This window comes from Ascaphus truei, chromosome 5, assembly GCF_040206685.1.
Source record: "Ascaphus truei isolate aAscTru1 chromosome 5, aAscTru1.hap1, whole genome shotgun sequence".
Classification (NCBI taxonomy): Eukaryota; Metazoa; Chordata; class Amphibia; order Anura; family Ascaphidae; genus Ascaphus; species Ascaphus truei.
The window spans coordinates 120,674,077-120,695,795 of record NC_134487.1 but is presented as its reverse complement, the minus strand read 5'-3'; the positions used below and the strand labels follow the sequence as shown (position 1 = coordinate 120,695,795).

At 40.4% G+C, this 21,719-nt stretch overlaps 1 protein-coding gene across 1 annotated transcript in view; it reads left to right on the top strand.

Annotated features, from left to right (window-relative positions):
- Positions 1-21,719, top strand: part of LOC142495286 (dynein axonemal heavy chain 3-like) — a 1,152,169-nt gene that overhangs the window by 918,413 nt on the left and 212,037 nt on the right. The window contains exons 57-60 of the mRNA XM_075600542.1: positions 8,670-8,854; positions 14,745-14,916; positions 18,109-18,242; positions 18,340-18,511. Of these exons, the coding sequence (XP_075456657.1) occupies positions 8,670-8,854; positions 14,745-14,916; positions 18,109-18,242; positions 18,340-18,511 (663 nt within the window). The remainder of the gene's footprint in view (positions 1-8,669; positions 8,855-14,744; positions 14,917-18,108; positions 18,243-18,339; positions 18,512-21,719) is intronic.

Genomic DNA, 21,719 nt, shown 5'->3' with positions numbered 1-21,719 from the left:
CTTCCTCACTTGGGGTGGCTCAGAGGGGGAGCTTTCGCAATTTGTTGCATTTTTGAATCTGATTCCATCCACGATACGTTTCACTGTCACTAAAAGTATGGACAGTATCACTTTCCTGGACACGATGATTTACAAAAAGGATGGTAAATTGGAGACTGCGATCTTCCAAAAACCCACTGACAAGAACTCTTTACTATATGCCACCAGCCACCACCCTGAGCCACTTAAACGTGGCCTCCCTTATTCACAAATGCTGAGGGTCAAGCGTATCACCAGTGATCCGTCACTTGTTGAGGCCTCACTTCTTAAAATGGCCCAAAGATTCATGGATCGGGGCTATCCGAGGACTGAGATTAATGCGGCCTTAAAAAGAGTTCTGGCCGTCAAGAGGGAATCTCTCCTCATACCTCATACAGCCATCAATGAAGATCAATGCATCAACATTAGCAGTACCTATTCAACAGCCTCTAACTACATTAAGCGAAGCATTCGCAAGAATTGGCATATCTTAAGCAATGATAATCAAATTGGCCAATTGTGCAAAGCACCGCCACGTATGTGCTACCGTCGAGGCAGAAATCGTCGAGACGCATTGGTGCAGGCTGATCCATCGAGCAAGTATACACCAACCCTAACATGGCTTAGGAGGAAACCTGGCACCTACAAATACCATGGCTGCATTAATTGCAGCTTCATGCAGACTGGTAAATCTTTCTCTCATCCACACAATGGGTATCCTATTCCCATCAGATCTTACATTAACTGTGAGACACGGTTTGTAGTTTACTTCATCAAATGTCCCTGTGGACTCTATTATATAGGGAAAACAAGCCGGATGTTTAAGGAAAGGATGGCCGTTCATAGGTCCACCATTAGAAAAGCTTTGTTGGATACTGACAACGGGGATGACCTACAACATCTACCAGTGGCCAGACACTTCAGGCAAAACAAACATAGTTTATCCACACTGAAGTGTATGCCTATCCTACAAGCCAACACATCCTCATGTGGGGGGGATAGGAATAAGTTGCTGCTTCAACTGGAGGCCAAAATGATCTATGAGTTAAGAACAATGTCACCACACGGTCTCAATGAAGATTTTCGCCTAGGATGTTTTATTTAACATGCCAAAAAACAAAGTTGACATTTGGGACTCTTTTTGCACATTGTCTTTATTTTTGTATGCCATTTTTTGCTTTTTGGTTTTTCTTTTGATTTGCTATTTTTGCATTTGTGCTTTACATAATCTTTGTATTTTTTTGCTTTTTTGCATGCTTTGCATTTTTTTGCACATTTGTGGTTCTTCCACATTAGCTCTTTGTTGGTCGTGTCTGTATTTTATTTTTATTTTGTTGTTTATGCTCCTTTCTATTGCCTAATCTCTTTTTGCCCACTGTACTTAACAGTGATGTTATATCGGTATGCCTCTGCTTTCATTTTGGGTACAGTCTTCTGTCTATCTGCCCTATTTTCATGTGTTCACTCCTCATGTGTCTTGGGACTCCAAGGAACACTTCCCTTCCCGTCCCTTATTTTTTGTCCTTTACCTTATTATTTTTCCCTATTTTACTATGGCTATCTGATGTTATGACACTTGTTCAATAATTATGCTAGTCACGCATGCACTATCACGCTTGCTTTATTTATATTGTGATTGCAGCTGCTGTGTGTGTCTTCGTGACATTTTGGGTAATTATCTATTTATTTTCAACAAGTTATGTTACGTGATGCTCTTCCTATGTGTTAGGTTGCCTATTCGAGTCAGCTCAGTGTGCACATTGGTCGCTTGCGTCCCTCAGGAATTTTCTTTATATTTTTTTGTTGTTCCGCATGCTGAAAAACGCCATTGTTGCTTTGCAGTGGTGGTTACCTGGTTACGTTAGACGCTATCCGACACTGTGTTTCCCTGTGCTGACGCCGGTATTTAATTGATAGTCACTACAGTCGCTATTTTCATTATGTAATACCATGGTATGCTCCGTACATATGCTTTGCTGTTTATTCGTGGAAACCTAGCATACGCATTGAACGCTCGTGTTTTCTAGCAATTACCTTTATATATTTATTATTTGTAGTTGTGACGTATGTTGCGCATGTGCGCCATTGTTAATGGTTACTAAGATACGTGAGACGCCACCCGACACCACTGTTGCTCAGTGCTGATGTCTTTTTTGATTAGCTAGTGTCTACAGCTGTTTAACATCATGGTTTAGCCTATCAGGGATCTGTTTGTTGATGGGTGGTGGGTATATATGTTTGTCAGGTATCATTATGTACAGAGCACTCCCTTGAAAAAGGTCCTGTGCCAAGGACCAAAACGTCGGGTTTATGTGCCAGTTTTTCTACTGAATACACGCTTTTTTTGTACCTCCTGAGTGTGCTGTCTCCTTCTTGCCTTGTGATCTTGGGATCCTGGATTTACTCGGTAAGGAACCTATCTATACATTACCTGTATGGGACAAGCACCTATTTCCAGTTTATGTGTGTGCCATCTGCCTATTTATTTTTATATATATATATATATATATATATATATATATATATATATATATATATATATATATATACAAAAACACAGAAAAAACAGGCGCACTCATAGCGTAAAATTGTATAACAATAAATTTATGGAGTAAGGGATAAAAATGCACACTCACAAACAAAGCTGAAAAAAATGCGTTTTTGAGTACAACTCAGCCCGTTCAGACGCAGGAACCCAAGGAGGAGGACTTCGGTGTGATGTCCGTGGTGTGTCTTGCCACAATAGCCCCTCTAGGTCCTGGCAGGGACCGAAAGCCATGAGGGACGCCGCCTTCCCCTCTCTCCGGTGCTACACAGAGCATACACTGAATAGAGTCTCGCGTGAACTCGATGATGTCAGCGAGGTTTCAGCCAGGGAGAGTTCACAGTGTAAACAGGAACTCAAATGTCTGAATGGCTGGTAGCAAAATGCTAGCAAAGCAGCAGGAGTGCAATAATGTAGATGAGTGCAAATAAAATATATAAACTGGACAGTAGGCTCCACAGCAATCTCTACGCGTTTCGTCTCAAGCGAGACTTCATCAGGAGTAGTAGCATAGGCATTACATACAGTTATATAGTACACATGACCAATAAGATCATAGGAGGCAGAGGATTAGTAATGAGATACACATGATGAGTATTAGGGTTGGATTAACCCCTATATATGCCAGAGCACACATAGATAAGGATTCACAATTTTAATCCTAAAGACCAAGTATGTTATAGCATATAGTATTAGACGCTTCAACTAATGCATAAAATATATATCACAATTATAGACCAGAAATTAAACATACAAGTCAGCCAAAAAAGGTTAACCTGAAAAGTTAAGTAGAATGTCATTGGTAGTTGACTTGCATAGTAACATATATATAATACGTATAATACAGTAAACAGATGTCAATATGTGGTAAACAATACCCTAAGTATAGAGAGATGGCTATATAACCACTGAATATAGGAGGAGACAACATAGGTGCTAAAGAGACCCAGAGGGACCTGGGTAAGGAAACATGAGACCAAAAACTAAAAAAAGGGGTAGTGAGACATATATATATATATAATGTAGGTTATAGCACCTATGTTGTCTCCTCCTATATTCAGTGGTTATATAGCCATCTCTCTATACTTAGGGTATTGTTTACCACATATTGACATCTGTTTACTGTATTATACGTATTATATATATGTTACTATGCAAGTCAACTACCAATGACATTCTACTTAACTTTTCAGGTTAACCTTTTTTGGCTGACTTGTATGTTTAATTTCTGGTCTATAATTGTGATATATATTTTATGCATTAGTTAAAGCGTCTAATACTATATGCTATAATATACTTGGTCTTTAGGATTAAAATTGTGAATCCTTATCTATGTGTGCTCTGGCATATATAGGGGTTAATCCAACCCTAATACTCATCATGTGTATCTCATTACTAATCCTCTGCCTCCTATGATCTTATTGGTCATGTGTACTATATAACTGTATGTAATGCCTATGCTACCAGCTCCTGATGAAGTCTCGCTTGAGACGAAACGCGTAGAGATTGCTGTGGAGCCTACTGTCCAGTTTATATATTTTATTTGCACTCATCTACATTATTGCACTCCTGCTGCTTTGCTAGCATTTTGCTACCAGCCATTCAGACATTTGAGTTCCTGTTTACACTGTGAACTCTCCCTGGCTGAAACCTCGCTGACATCATCGAGTTCACGCGAGACTCTATTCAGTGTATGCTCTGTGTAGCACCGGAGAGAGGGGAAGGCGGCGTCCCTCGTGGCTTTCGGTCCCTGCCAGGACCTAGAGGGGCTATTGTGGCAAGACACACCGCGGACATCACACCGAAGTCCTCCTCCTTGGGTTCCTGCGTCTGAACGGGCTGAGTTGTACTCAAAAACGCATTTTTTTCAGCTTTGTTTGTGAGTGTGCATTTTTATCCCTTACTCCATAAATTTATTGTTATACACTGGCGACACATTTAATTGCACTGCGGCCAGATCCGCAAGCCGGGAGATTTCCCGGCTTGCTAGTGGCCGCCCCTCGGCGTGCCGCGCGTCATAGACGCGCGGTCACGCGTCTTCGGGAGCGTGCGCCCCCTGCACGCACGTCCAGGGGCTCCCCGAGGGAGCCCTGGTGTCCCGCGATCGCGGGACAGCGGCAGGGGGTTCCGGGGGACCCGGCGGACCCGGCAGCGGGAGGGAGAGCGCCCCGATCGGAGGGCGCTCTTCCGCTGCTTCGGCGCGCGCCCGTCACACTCGGGCGCGCGCCAGGCTACTGCTGCGGCACAGAACGGGCAAATGCTCGAATAAACTGTGCCGCAGCAGTACAATTTTACGCTATGAGTGCGCCTGTTTTTTCTGTGTTTTTGTAGATATCCTAAGGAAGTGGTGTTCCCTTCATTCGGGCTGCAGAGACTCTTTTGGATAGCAATTGGAACATTTTGGGATTTGTATATCTTTTACATATATTTATCTGGACATTTTCTTTTTTGATATTTTATTATGTATTTTATTGGTTCATTATTTTTATTTTTTTTACTACATCCACTGTACTTAGCATAGGTTTTTTACTTTTATTTGTAATAACATTTTCCATTTCACTTTTATTTATATTTTTACTCTATAGAGATTTCATATAGTGATAGGTTGGCGCTAATATATTTCTTTTTTTGTTGTGATATATATATATATATATATATATATATATATATATATATATATATATATATATATATATATATATAATATTCAGTCATCTAATTTAACATTTTGCAACATGAAATTACAGTAGTTATTACTCAGCTAAAATTATTCACAAAAGGTAGAGGGAATTGCATCATTAAGCAATGGTTAATTGAAAATTTGATTTAGATTTTTGAAATGAAAAAATATTTACTTTTTAATTGGATTGTGCTCTTTAAATAATTATATCTGCACATTGATCATACAACTTAATGAATGATCTATCTTTTGGACCACAGGGCATACATATTCTTGCAACATTAGATTTTTGTTTAATCTACTTTAGGAGTTAGCACTAATAATGTTGTTTTTTTTAAATCACTGCACATAAAATGATAGCAAAAGATGGTTAATGCAATATAACAACTAATATGTCTGCATTTGGCAAAATACTACTGATGTTTTTATTTATTTATTAGAACAGTAGTTTATACTGTATGTGACTTAAGGCTAGATACATTTATTGCTTTACAGTACTTTCGAATTAGCCCAGTCTTTTTCTCTATCTTCATGTTCTGTACTCTACTTTAACCATATCTATTTTTCAGTATATACAGGTATGTCAGGGTAAATAAAATAAAAACACGGAGTGGAGTGACAAGGCCAATACAATCTTGGATTATCTATGCCCAATGGATCTTTTATGTTATTTTATTGGTAAACTTCTTGGTTTGTTGCCTAAAGGATGACAGTTTGATTACTAAAATCCCTGGATGAAAGCATAACTCGCATTGGGGCTTCAATCTTCATTGATTATCTGTCACAGAATATCAGCTCTCATTTTATAGTATAAGGGATCTGTCTGAAACATCCTGGATGACTGCTGACAGGAAGTGATGTTATCTTTTCTGAAGCTACAACAGACATCTTGCTTCCTGGGAAATCCTGCCCATACTCCCTGACAGGATGTAGTTTCTCTCTGGCCTTTAAATACCATGCAGTTGCCCTTGGACTTTGCTTGTGCAATGTACTGGTTTCCTTGTCCTGCCTGAGCTCCCCCTTGCCTTTGTTTTGCCTGCTGCCTGTCTTCACCTTGGAACTGAATCTGACAACCCCTTGCCTGCCGCCTGCCTCGAACTTGGAACCGGACCTGACTACCCTTTGCCTGCCGTCTGCCTCAACCTCGGAATCGGACCTGACTACCCTTTGCCTGCCTCGACACCGTAATGTACCTGATTACCCCTGCATCCCAGGCCTCTGTTCCCAGGCCAACGTTAGTGTATTTCTCCCTACCTCTGCCCTGCGGGTCCAAATCTTGTTTTGCAGTCTGCAACGTTGCACGAGTCACGCAATGGACCCCGCAGAGGTAGCAAACGCCGTTTACCATCAGGGCCAGCTTCTATGCCACCCGTCTAGCTACGCTGGATCAGAAACAGGATTCAATCTCCGATATGCTGCAGACCCTGTGCAGCCATCTTAGTAAACCCAGCGTGACCCCATCTATGCCTGCGCCTTTAGCTCGTGACGCTGCACCAGTATCTTTGGTCCTAAGGGAGCCCCGGATCCCGACTCCTGTCCGCTATGGAGGGGTTCCCTCTGCTTGCAGAGAATTCTTGAACCAGTGCCATAGGTGCGCGGGGGAGCTTCACGGGATGCGTCGTGGGGGTGGGGCCTAAGCCCGATCCTGGAAAGAGTAGCGTTGCGCTTAGGTGTTGCCTGTATGTGGTTGTGTCACCTGAGACATCACGTGATGTGTCACGGGGGTGAAACCTAAGCCCGATCCATGCGGTGTCCTCACGCCTGACTGCAGTGTGCCTGTACGCAAGTTCAGTGTGAGGCGCATCACCCGTCTCGTCACGGGATGCATCATGGGGGCGGGACCGAAGGCTCATCCTTACAGTACCCAACCTTCAGGGATGACCTCCGGGCGTCCTAGGAATGGCTTTGAGGGAAACCTTTCATTTGTAATGTAAGTGGGATTTGTCATAGTAATATCATCCTTAATGATATTAGATGGTTGTTGATGACTAGAAGGCTGGAATGTATTTGTTTATGGTGAAGATTGTCATTGTAGTATTGGGCTTTTGCATGTCTTGTTTACCTTGTGCATGTATTATACATTTCTATCTTTTTCACAAGGCATCCCTGAAATGGTAGAGCGCTATAAGGTCAGTTGTAACCGACGGAAGGTGGGCACCCGGAATTTTCTTCTGTGTAGTGGAGAAAGGCTATCACAGAGTTTTAAGAACTGATTGGAAATAATCGAGCTCAGAATCGGGGTCAGGTTTTACGTCGATTCTGTGCCAAGGGCAGTTGATAAGTTCAGCCAGAAACTGCTGTGGGTTAAAATTTCTAAATGTTCTAGTGAGGAGAACATTAGGGCTTAATTGGGGTGGCCTGATTTTCCTTACACCGTGCACTATTGCATGGTCACTGAAAATGTCACGTAGGATGCCAGAAGATAGGATTCTGTTGGGACTAGAGGATAGAATCCAGTCTAGTAAGGAATGGTTGTGAAATTTTAGGTTTGTGCATGTGGTTTGGGAAATTAGTTGGGTTAAGTTTAGTGACTTGAGTTGTGTCTGGATTTTGTTATTTTTAGGGTCAAGCCAATTGTAGTTGAAATCACTAAGAACTAACAGCTCACACTTCCCGTTCAGAGAGGAAATTGAGCCAAGAAACTGAGTGATATCAGTCAGGGACTCTAGTGAGGCTTTGGGGGGCGATAGATGTCAGAAATAAGAATAGGCTTAGAAAAAGGGAGGTCAATTTTGCCAAGTAGGATTTCAAAAGAGGGTGGGCTTGGGTGGCAATTTAGCAGCATAATGCTATTCTGCCTCTGAAAAACACCCTTGATGATCCATAAAAACCTATCACAGCATGTGATATATCTGCTTTTTTGCCAAACCAATAAGACCATTAGAGTTTTGCACAATGCAATCACGTTCTATTACAAGAAATTTGTCTCATCATCTTGTCAGAAATGATTAGCCTCATCACCATGTCAAAGTAATCCACATTGGTCAGGTCTTGTTTAATGTATTTACCATGCCCAGAGGAAAAACAAATGGTCTTCTTTTTACATTAGAGAGGTAAATATTTCAAACTGAATTTGACCAAAGGGTCTTGGCATGCAGGTCTGGCTTATCATTTTTGATCATGTTACAGGATTTAAATGTCACATATACACTTACAGTAATGAAATATTTACATGTTTTAGTTGGCTTTGAACTGAGCCATGAAGTTGTATTACATTATTCTCACAATGTTCTTGTCATTAAATATGAAGAATACTATCATTTTACAAGTTACATAGTTACAGTAATTGACAGGGAAGAATGTCAAATACAGTAGCTACAGTAATACCCCATGTTAAGGAGTCTGAAATTGATGATATCCTGTACTTACTGTAATTTACCTTTTTCCCTACAGGATTGCATTTTACTTTTTTTCTTTTCTTTGCAGATTGTAGCCCCAAAACGACAAAGATTAGAAGCAGCAGAAGCTGACCTAAGGATTCAGATGGAGAAACTAAAGATAAAGAGGGTTGAGCTGAAGGAAGTGAGTGCTAAATTGGAAGTCCTGCAGGAACAGCTATCTCAAAAACTGGTTGAGAAGAGAATCCTGGAAGAAAATATCGAACTGACTAAGTAAGTCATTAATGGTTTCTAATCTCCAGATATCTACAGTACAGTGATTTCTGCGAAAGATGGATTTGCTGCAGATCTCAACATACAGTACAAGGCATGATTTATATCAGCAGTCATGAATGGCTAAACCATAATACAATACGTAGATTCTAAACTGGCTCCCTAAAGATACAGACAACTATTTTAACAGTGGGAAGTTTGGGAATATATTTCAAACAATTTAAAACTCTATAAGAAAACATTTTTTTTACAACCTCTCAGACAGCTTTATGTAATTTCTTTCTTTTTTTTTTAACTTCAAAGGAGAGACAAAGAAAAATGTCGCTTATACACATTACCTTATATTTTGTTGAGTATAACTTAATGCGACATTTTGGGCTAGATTGAATTAAAGGAACACACAGGTTTTTGCGTGAGTAAAATGTTACTCATACAAGTAAAACTTAGATTCCTATTCAATAAAATAAACTACAGGTGCAAATTGTATTGTATGTCTTTATTTATACAGCCTCAAAAGTGTACTCAGCACTTCACAAAGAATACCATACAGGGATTTATAATAATAAATTGAGCGCAGCAAAATCATACAATAGGTAAGGAAATCCCTGACCCAAAGATCTTACAATCTAAGAGGTATGATAGGTAATTTACAGAGACAGCAAACGAGGAAATAAGTGCTGTAGATGGCAGTGCTTGGTCACAATGGGTGGTAGGAAAAAGAGCAGGTGTGTTTATGTCTGGCAGGAAAGTTAATCCGCGCTCATGCTTCCTAGAAGGGATCTTGAAGTAGATCAACTCTCCCCTCTTGCTGCTACTGTGATGTGGAGGCACCCCTCCTCCACTGGTAACTTCCGTAGGAAGACTCCGACGTCAGAAGATATTGAAAAAGACACAGAAGCGCACCAAGGGTTAAGGAAGATGTATTAAACAATTAGTATAATAAAAAGTAAAAACTTACACATCATAATAAAAATGTCCAGTAGCGGCCAGTGCATGAATGGTGAATCCAGGGGGATGGGTAGGCGCAGGAGGTATTGCCTGATGTTTGCAGTTCAGTCCCGCGCGCTGGGGCTGGCTTGCCCGACAAGGCTCAGATCTTTCTTCCGGGTTGCGGCTGTCGCAGGACCCGTATGGAGCTGCCCTCCGAACGCCTGTGTACTTCACGTCCCACTCGAGCAGGTAAAACCAGTTCAAAGCTTCGTAAGAAGCTGGGACTGGTACAACCAAAGGTCTGGACACCAACAAGTACTGTATAAACTCCGCAACGCGTTTCACACTGTTCAGTGCTTCATCAGGCTGCTTGATGAAGCCTGATGAAGCACTGAACAGTGTGAAACGCATTGCGGAGTTTATACAGTACTTGTTGGTGTCCAGACCTTTGGTTGTACCAGTCCCAGCTTCTTACGAAGCTTTGAGCTGGTTTTACCTGCTCGAGTGGGACGTGAAGTACACAGACGATTGGAGGGCAGCTCCATACGGGTCCAGCGACAGCCGCAACCCGGAAGAAAGATCTGAGCCTTGCTGGGCAAGCCAGCCCCAGCATGCGGGACTGAACTGCAAACATCAGGCAATACCTCCTGCACCTACCCATCCCCCTGGATTCACCATTCATGCACTGGCCGCTACTGGACATTTTTATTATGATGTGTAAGTTTTTACTTTTTATTATACTAATTGTTTAATATATCTTCCTTAACCCTTGGTGTGCTTCTGTGTCTTTTTCAGTGTTTATGTCTGGGTTTAGGATTAGGAGAGATATCCCCAGCAGCAGAAAGGCGTAGATAGATGGTGCGAATAGAGGATTTGTGGGGGTGCTTTTTATTGAGGGGTATGGAAGTTGTTGGGAAAGAGGTGTATAAATAATGGTGCAGTGTATGGGCACATGCATAGGTGGAGGGCAGGAGATATGAAGAAATGTGGATAGGAGGGGAGGTGGTGAAGTTGGAGAGAACAGAAACGTTTACAAAGGAGTGAGGAGGCATGAAAGGAAAAGCAATAGGGAGGGCATAGTGAGATGCAGGAGGAGAGACTAACCCAGGTATTGGAGCATAGGAAGAGTACAAATTATCACAGCATTTAGAAAGTCAAGTTCTCACAGTTACAAGTGTAGAACTCTTTCCCCCTGCTGTAAAGAGGCTACCGGTGCTGCAATTACCTGTTGGCTCACAGGGGGCCTAAGCCTCCACCACGGGGAGCCTGGAGTAATATAACAACAGTCTCTGTGCAGCGCCTCCACATGAGAGGGATCCCAATGTAGTGGGAAGAGCCCCTCACAGGAACCAATAATAATAACACACAGATTATAATAATAACCTTTACTGCAACACATGTATATCTTAATGGCTCAACTAAATGCTAATACGATACAGCTACCCACCAAGTCTCCCCATGTGTGAGACAGCACTGCCCCTCTTAGGCTAAATGTACAGTTTGTGCACGTGGTGTATTTAAGGTACCTGCCGGGTGCTCCAGCACTGGGCGCGCTGACTGACAACCAGAAAGGATCCGCTGATCCAGCGATGGAGTCCGACTCCACGTGGGGTTGTATCCAATAGGAGTGTCCCACACGAAGATAGTCTCTATGGTGCAGGAGTCTTGTCCCAGATCACCTGTAATCAGAATACAGCTGTTTCTTGTCTGTGTCCCTCAACCTGGTTCTACAGGGCAGTGTCCCTCTCTATGAGCCTGTCCCTGCAGCAACCACAAGCTACACAAGGGAGTCGGGGCCTAGCTGGGGCCTATTGGGGGATAATCTTTCCTAGTACAGTGGTCACAGACCCGTGCACATACACACCCTACCATGATGGCGTCCAAGCTCCGACTAACGTGTCCCTGGCGCGCCAAATGTACACTGGACCTTTTCCTATTGCCGCCTCGCGCACCAAGTGTACTGTACATACGCGATGGCATGGCCGCCAGACTCCCTCTGCACATGCGCGAACCTCCGCGCGTACGCCCAACCTTCCAACATGGTGGCGCCCTTTACCGGGAGCCGCCAGAGCCTCCGGCGAGCCCGTCGCCACCCCCGCTTCCCCGCAACATCAGCCGCAGTAGCGGAGGTAAGGGAGAGAGGACAGAAAAACCGGGGGACCAGAGGGGACCTGGTTACACAAGGTTGTAGTTGTTTTTGAAGTGCAGAGGCCAGATCTTCTTGTAGTATTCAACTCCAATTCTAACTCCAGTATTAACTCCACAGACACTTTATGTGACACTTTGGGGTGACACAGCCATATGGCCCACAAATACTATCACATCAGTGTCATTTTTGCTGTATAAATGTTAACATGTCATGCACACGATTATCTATTCCAATGTATTTGGGCATAAGCTAAATAATAAATAATGAGGAAATTAAATATTTCACTTTTATTCTTTAAACTGTGAATTGCTAAGAACTCTAGTTATTTCCATTTGGAATAGAATGATTGGAGGCAGACACTATTTGGTATGTGACTACATGTAAATTTATCATACCACAATATATGAGAATGGTCTTTATGTTGACCACAATGTCCCCATTAACCCATTATGTACTTGTGGTGGAGTGAGCAATTCTCTTGAATTCAATATTATACCACCATCCTTCCCTCTTGCACTCAAGATATCATCCATCTTGTACACAGTGACATCTCTGGCACAATGGAGAATGTATTTTTGTAATTAGAGGAGAGTTATTAATTGGAGATAAGATGTTATTAATTAGTGTTAGAATGTTACTAATTGTAGTTAGGAAGTCATTAGAGGGATTAACACCTTTATTGCTATGTGTTTTGTCAGAAAAAGTGTTGACTCCTATAATCAATTACTTTCTAAGATGATTATATGCTTCCTAAATCTAATTAATGACTTTTTACTGTGTAGAATCTAATTCTTAATAATGTAAAAGTTGAAATATATTTAGTTACCTTGTATGCAGCATTATAAGAAATAACCAAACAAAGTAAAATCCTTGCATTACCAACCCTGTAACTAACTGATTTGGACTAATTGATAATACCACATATTGGGACCAAGAACCAATTTTCTTTCTCTTGTTAATAGCTCTTGTTACCACCTAAAATGGGTTAGTTCTGTGCTTCTCTAAGGCAGATGACGTCCCATATCCACAAAAGGGTGCTAAACTTTAACACGCTTTTACTCCCATTCATATAAATGGGATAATGTGGATCGGGGTTGAGGTGCTTAGGTTACAAAAACAAGAAATTCTAAGTGGGTTCCATTACCAGGGAGGGGGCAGAACTGACATGTACAGCTAAAGGAGATGCAATATATCCATTAATTGAAGAAGAATGAGGATTAAGAGCAGGTTTATCCAAAATAACGTTTGGTATATATGGTCTTATCTTTTCTAGTTTGAACACACTGTTCTTATGGTATTATATTTATGGGCTATTCCATAAGACTTAGCAAAAACAATTCAACAGAGTTTCCCAACTTAGATACCAAGTAGGACTCACAGATTCTTAGTGCAGTCTCTTCCATGTATTATAGAGCAGTTTACCTGATGAAAGGTCCCTATGGGACCTGAAATGTTGTACTCTTCATAGCTCTCTAATAAATGGAAGAGACTGCACTGAGAAATCTGTGAGTACAGTTCTACTTGGTATCTCAGTTGGGAAACGCTGTTGAATTGTTTTTTCAGTCTGTCTTGTTCTGGCCACACAGTACAGAGTTTTTTTCCCACCTATTTTATTTACTCTAACATTTTTTATTCTGAATATTTTATAACACACCTTTTGGCAAAAGAATTGGCCTATATGTAGTAGTGACTAGTGATTATGTTGTTTCTAAGATTTCACCAATAAACACATGCATAACCAATTAGTCTATGTGTAATTATCACTGGACAAATTACTTAGCCATGTATTGCTCTGAAAACCTGGCCAGCCTTGAGGACAGAATTTGGGCTTCCCTTGGTATATACTCAATATTTGTAACTTCAGCCAACAAGCCATCTTCAAATGTTCCAGTTTGTGCAATTTTGGTGCGTGTTATTTTTGCATAAAACAGATTTGCTGAATATTGTGTAAAATTAGCATGCACCATTTAGTTAATATGGCCCTATTATGTAATATAAATAACCTTATCACATTCATGCTAGGGTACAATAACACGGATACATTTTTCAAAATTGTGGTGATTGTAATTCATTTGAGTACAGAGCATGCTCTTTGCATAATTATAATACTTAAAGTGTAGGTCAGAGAAATAGCTCATTACCTTACACAACGAAAGCCATTTGGTATACAGCTAACGAATGCAGTGGCTATGGAAGTGGGAAACATAGTCAAGGTTGCTAGATTTGAACTGAATTTTTTTAAAGCTAATGCTTTCTCAATCAAAGACTTTCAATTTTGATGGAGGATTCCAGATCCAAGTAATTTCTTCCACAATTGTACTCTTTAATGTTTTCTGAAATGCCACGCAACGGTACAGTAGCTAGACATACAGTATTGCATCTGAATAATGAAAATGTATGACCTGTAAAAATCATACACAGGCTTTTCTGCTTCTACATTTTCTTTTTCAATACCAGGTGGCATATAAAGCACATGCATGGCCCAGATGCAACTAATTGTTTTGTCAAACAACATTAAACCAAAACAATTGCACAATAATGTTACTTCTCAAAAATGTTCACTCTCCCTGACCAAGGACCTAAACTCAGAATGTAAATGAAGCTACATGTACAGGGAAATTCTAAAAATACTAACCTAATCATTTCCAGTAAATTATCCTTCCTGTCAACTGGCTTTCATACAAAAAATACCAGCTGGATAGCAACCTTTATGAGGCAATACGATTAAAAAGGAAATATCCATGCTGTGTTAGAACTGTTCAAAGTGCAGTAAAAATAATGTTCTTAACTTCTTTATTATAATTATGTAAGGTTGAAACTGGATCGAGCAGAAAAACTAATTAATGGACTTGGGGGAGAAAAGGAGCGTTGGACAAACATTGCTCTGCAACTGGAAGACACTTACGAAAATATTGTTGGGGATTTGCTGCTAAGCGCTGGTGTTGTGGCTTATTTGGGTTCATTCACCCCAGAATTCAGACAAGTAAGTTGTAAAGTTATAATCAATGTGACTGTTAATTTCAATGGTGGTTTTCTTCATTACACTCATAAAAGCCAATGCAAACGTCAGAAAACTCTTACAGATCATCTTATTGGAATTACAGTACATAGTTTGCAACTACAGTACTGATATATACAGTAAGGCTAAAATAGTGATGCTTCACAGTATAAGTAACTGGGCTGAAGAAACCTAAAATCAAATGGGTCTATCTATTAAAGTATAAACTAGTGAAGTTCTGGAGCAAAAAGGTACTTCACATGTGTGAAAAAAAAATGCTATGGAAAGTTATAAGGATATAAATACATAACTCCTGGAAAGTTATATGTTGAGTAATAATGTAAACATATGGGGGGGGGGGAGGGAAGGGGTGAATGTATCTAAGGCCGCGCTTATAGTGCTATCTCCGGCGATGGGATGGCGACGCTGACGTCACACTGTGGTTGTGGAAAAATCAAATTGAAGTGACTTCCAGTGATCACGACCAAGCCGTCGTGCCGTCACGTTGCGCCTACTATAAGCGCACTCGACGGCGTCAATACATTTGTTTTGACGCGAAGTCGCATCGCTGTCGTTGTTGCCGGCACTATAAGCGCAGCCTTAGTCTCCTGGCCAAAGTAAAACGGCATAAGTTTAACAAAAAATTGCACCAGATTTAGCAAAGAAAACGAATGTCATTAAAATCATGCGATTTTTCTCCCCCCACTTTTTCACTGGTATTGCAGTTGGAAAAATGTGATACTTTCCATAGTCTACCTTGTTTTGTACTTCATAGTGAATAAGCTTGTAAAAGTCCCAGCGTTTCCCATGTAATAGGGGCAGTAAGGTCAATGCCTACATAGGCAATAATTGGGGAGGAAAATGTTATCTTAAGATAATTTGTTTATGCATAGTAATGTTCCTATCTGCCGAGTTATGTATACAGGCATACCCCGCATTAACATACGCAATGGGACCGGAGCATGTATGTAAAGCGAAAATGTACTTAAAGTGAAGCACTACCTTTTCCCCACTTATGATGCATGTACTGTACTGCAATCGTCATATACGTGCATAACTGATGTAAATAACGCATTTGTAACAGGCTCTATAGTCTCCCCGGTTGCACACAGCTTCGGTACAGGTAGGGAGCCGGTATTGCTGTTCAGGACCTGCTGACCGGCGCATGCGTGAGTTGCCGATTGCCTATTGGGCGATATGTACTTACTCGTGAGTGTACTTAAAGTGAGTGTCCTTAAACCGGGGTATGCCTGTATACAGTGGAGAGAAACAGTTTGTGAATCCCTAGTGAATATGACTGAAATTCCATAATTTTTCCATGAGAATCTTCTTGAATCAAAACCAGTCTTTTCTTACATATTCCATAGGGTTTATATTAACCAATTCCGTGTCTTTTGAAACAAAATGTTTGAATTAAAAAAAAAAATGTTATCAGCTATATTAAAGGGGATTATTAGAATCAGGTGTTTAAATAATTAGAAAATGGGTGAACAAAGGTAGTGCACTGCCTACAAATGGTGGAGGAGGCAATTGGTAGCAAAAAAATCCTTTTATTAAATGAAGGGATCAAACATCACCCCTGGATCACCCAAAAAATGCTCACCTATGCGTTTTGGGCCGTGCTAAAGGGCGTGATAAAGGGCGCATGGCCCGAAACGTGTAGGTGAGCGTTTTCTTGGTGATCCCGGGGGTGATGTTTGATCCCTTCATTTAATAAAAGGATTTTTTTGCTACCCATAGCCTCCTCCACCATTTGTATGCAGTGCACTTCCTTCTTCACCATACAGGTGTGTGGAAACACAACATGCCATTATCAAAATAAATCTCTGAGGACCTCAGAAAAGTAATTTTTGATACTCATCAGTCGAAGAATGGGTACAAAACAATTTCTATGGATTTTGGGCTCCACCAATCCACTTTCAGAGAAATAGTCTACAAATGGCGTAAGTTCAAGACCACAGTCACTCTACCCAGAAGCGATCGTCCTAAGAAAATCTCTCCAAGAACAAACCGACAAATAATCCAGGAAGTCACAAAAAAACTGAGTAACATCCAAGGATCTGCAGGCTACTCTCGTCTTCGCTAATGTGAGTGTTCATGACTCAACTATCAGAAAAAGACTGAACAAGAATGGTATTCATGGAAGGATAGCCACGAGGAAGTCACTGCTCTTTGAAAAGAACATTGCTGCCCATTTGAAGTTAGCTAAAGAGCACATAGATGATAGATAAGACTTCAGGAGCAATATTCTCTGGATAGACATGTCAAAAGTTGAACTTTTTGGCCTCAATGAGAAACGTTATGTTTGGCGAAAAACCAAACACTGTGTTAGAACAGAAGAACCTCATCCCAACCATCAAGCATGGTGGTAGGAGTGTGATGGTTTGGGGCTGCTTTCCTGCCTCAGGACCTGGATGGCTTGCCATAATTGACACAACCATGAATTCTGTATTGTGTCAGAAGTCTCTTGAGAAGAATGTCAGAGCTGAAGCTGAAGCAAAAGGGGTTCATGCAGCAAGACAAGTATCCTAAACATTTGAGCAGATCTACAAAATAACGGCTGCAGAAGAAGAAATTCAGCATTTTAAAATGGCCTAGTCAAAATTTGGATCTAAACCCCAATGTGGCAGGACCTGAAGCAAGCTGTCCATGCAACTAATCCCTCAAATGTCACTGAGCTGAAGCAGTTCTGTATGGAGGAATGGGCCAAAATTCCTCAAAACCGATGTGAGAGACTGACCAAGTTACAGGAAGCGCTTAGTTGAAGTCATTGCTGCTCAAGGGGGTGAAACCAAGTACCGAATCTAAAGGTTCTCATACTTTTTCACACATCGATATTGAAAGTTGAAACATTTGTGGATAAATAAATGTTGAAACAGTGTCATGTTTTTGTGTCATTTGTTTATCTTTATCTGTTAGAACTTTGATGTGATCTAATAACATTTTAAGTTTCAAATATATGAAAATCCTGAGTGGTTTACAAACTTTTTCTCGCCACTAATATATTTATATATGAGCATACAGTTGTATTTACATTTATATATATATATATATATATATATATATATATATATATATATATATGTATATATATATATACACACACACACACACGCACAAATACACAATGGCCAGTTTAATATTAACACAAAACATAATGTTCTTTTCTGTCTGAAGGAAATATTAAAGGAATGGTTCAATATGTGCAAAGACAAACACATTCCTGTTTCTGATGGATTTGCGCTCTCAAGCTCCTTAGGTGATCCTGTGAAAATCATGGAATGGCAATTTCACGGACTTCCAAAAGATAAGTATGTCAGCTATTCCGCTTTCTGACATACAATATTGTGTTGGGTAAAAGAATAAGCAACTGCAGAATGAAACATACAAATGAGAACCTTTATTTAGTTTCTCCATAGAAAATGCCATTATCGTGACATCAGCTCAACGGTGGCCTCTCATGATTGACCCTCAAGGTCAGGCAAACAAGTGGATAAAAAATATGGAAAAAATGAATAAACTTCAAGTTTGCAAAGCTTCCCATCCTGACTACCTTAGAACAGTTGGAAATAGTATTCAGGTACTGAAATATGTGATACAGTATATGTTTTCCTTTTTAGAACAATGTATATACATTTGCAATGGTTGTTTGCATCATGTAAAATTTCAGGCTTTTTTTTGGCGACAGAAATTCTGGAAAGAGAATTTCAGAAAGAAAATGTGGTTAATTCTTTACACGTTGCACTGTTTAAGCTATAATTACCTTGTTAGTCTCTGTCATTTTGTCTAGCTCTTTATTATGATTTATGACCCCAAGGCACCTGTTCAGCACTCATCTCGTGGCTTTCTGCCTATTCATATCATTTTGGAAATATTGTGAGAAATTGCCTGCATGAATTTTTGTCCATGTGTTTCATGGGCAAACTGACATTATAACAAGAAATCAATGTTTTTATATTGCTGATTTTCCATTTTACCTGCAATAACAATATGTAACAGAGCAGTTTTAATGTATTCTACCTTTGTATATATTGGCAAAATGTTTGTGTATTAAGCTAAAATCAGCATTTAGATATCAAGAAAAGATGTCCAGTGTCTGATCATATATACTCTTTCTATACATATGAAAACTATTATGATGCTTTGGATAGTAGCACAAAAACTCAGACAGTATTTACTCATGCAGCGAAACTTACTGTTCCCGTAACCACGCAAAACCAAGTGCAATTCCCTGGCACTTCATTGCATGTCGTGGCCCCATGCCTCATTGCTACCAAATGGTGTTTTGCTGCTGCCATAGTACTTTGATACGGTAGGCGGTGCTAGTGTGTCTTTAACCTAAATTCAATGCACAGTATTCTACAGTAAGTCTATCGCTACAGTAATCAATGTTTTGTACTGCTCTGTGTAATGTAACCCACATCTTATTCTCATTCACTCTTTTAATGCTCAGAAACATGGGGGGAGAAGAGACATCCTCCAGATGTCGTAGTCTCTCTTCCAGTAGCCTATCCACAAGTGTATAGAGACCATCCATTCATTTCGCAATAGGGTCCATCCTCTCTAACACAAGGTCAAAAATGTCTGCTCCTGCTCAAGGACCTTTGCATGATCAGTGGCAGTTCTAGTCAGAGGTATCCAATGTATACCGTAATCACAATTATAAAAATAAAACACTCGACAATGCCATGCTATCCCTGAACAAGGCACCAGTTAAACTTTAGAATAATACATTTTTTTATACCATGCTTTTCTCCCAATGGGACTCAAAGCACTTCCCAGTTACTGAAAGGAAAAAGCAGAAAATATTTAAGGTTATAAAAGAGACCAGACACAAGGAAAGATACAATACAGGATGGAGATAACTGTAGCTATTAAATTACGCACATATTGTGGTTAATTAATTAAATGCCTGGGTAAATAGGTACAGTAGGTCTTGAACCTGTTTTAAAGATTTCTGGAGAGGGGGCCTCTCAAACTTTATGAAGCGGACTTATCCAAAGATTGGGAGCAACACACAAAGCCCTTATCACTTACGGAAAATATGAGTAAATTACATATAATTTATTAGAATCACCACTATCAAAATGTGAGTAAATTACATATCATTTATTAGAATCACCACTATCAAAAAACATGTTTGCACTATATGTGTATGTTTTTTGTCTTTTTATATACCCCTGGATGTGAGTGTGCTCCTGACCCTCTGTCACTACAACCATGTATGGACTTTAATTTAGTCCTCTCCAGGAACGTCACCTATTCAGAGGACTGTATATATCTAATCTTCACTTTCACCAGTGTGTTCACTTGATCTAATTTAATTATATCTATACGGTATGTACGTTTGATTTTTTTTGTATTCAGTGTATTGCAAGAGGAGGTGGATCATTCATGACTTCTTGTGATTTGTACATAGGTAAATAACAAACACTCATTTCTTTATAGTGAAAATTAAAGTCACTTCAAACAATTGTATGTCCCCCACAAAATGTATTACATAAAATAGACAGAATATAAAAATCTAAAATAGTTATTACATACTGATGGAGCGGCCGTTATTCGAACACATCTCGGTGCCGATTTTGAGTTATGTGTTGTTCCCCACGCAGCATGAACGCGGCTAATCGCCCCAGGCACCCGCGCTTATCGCGGATGTTCTGTTTGAATTTCATGTATTCTGTTTCTTTGTTTGCAATAAAATGGATGAATTGTTATGTGTACAGTACTGTGCTATTGTGCCACTGTGTCAATTTCATGTTTTTAATAGCGAGAACACTAAAATTAGTTTTTCTGCACTCGCCGCGCTCACATCTTAGTGCGGGGAGGCTGGAATTCATCCCGCGGTTTCAAATCGGGATTCCGGTGTACATGATGCGTGAAGTGTTCGAATAACGGCCTCTCCATCAGTTAAAAAATAAAATCCCCCACAACCCACCCACAAATACCGCCAAAACATACTCTACCACACAACACATACCACCCTTCACCTCCACAACAACACATTCCCCCCAATTTCTCCCACAACACATTCCCCCCACAACAACACGCTACTTCCTCACAACAACACAATCCATCCTCACCACCCCATTCCACAACACACTCCTCACCCATCCCCCCCCCCCCCCCACAACATTAGGACTGTCTGGTCCTGTTTTGCTGGGATTGAGCTGGCTATCCCTGTTCAGAACCTGTTGGGGGAGGGGAGGAGGAAATACATTCTTGTATTACTTACTGTACAGTACAACACATATAGGCATTCAAACTAAATATTATTTTAAAGCGTTGTTATACTGTATTCAGTTGTATTGCACTTTGTATGGAATACTTCCTGACTACTCCTACTCTATTTAGTTAAAGCCACTTCTGTATGCACAGCTGTACTTCCTTGTCTGCTGGTATCTACAAATGGTAATACAGATAAAAAAAACAACTGTCCATTCCATGGTGCTTAAAATGTATGAAGGGCCGTCTGTTAAAAATGTGCACTGCACTACTCCGGATTTACCCTAAACAATATGGACACATAATTTTATTGCCCAACTTCGCCATAACTGAACTGGACAATGGCACTGATACTAAACCTACTGAAGACATTTACCAGCCAGTGGCAAACATGATAGCCCCAGCCTGTCTGGTAAACTAATTTGTTCTGATGGTTACTGGGGCAAGGGTGATGGACCGCAAGCATCTATGGAACAGGTGCTGCTTTGGACATGTTTCTTTGTTTTGGTTTCCGTGTTGTTGTAGACAGTGCATGCACTGGCTTCAGTGGGTTTCAAGGGGGA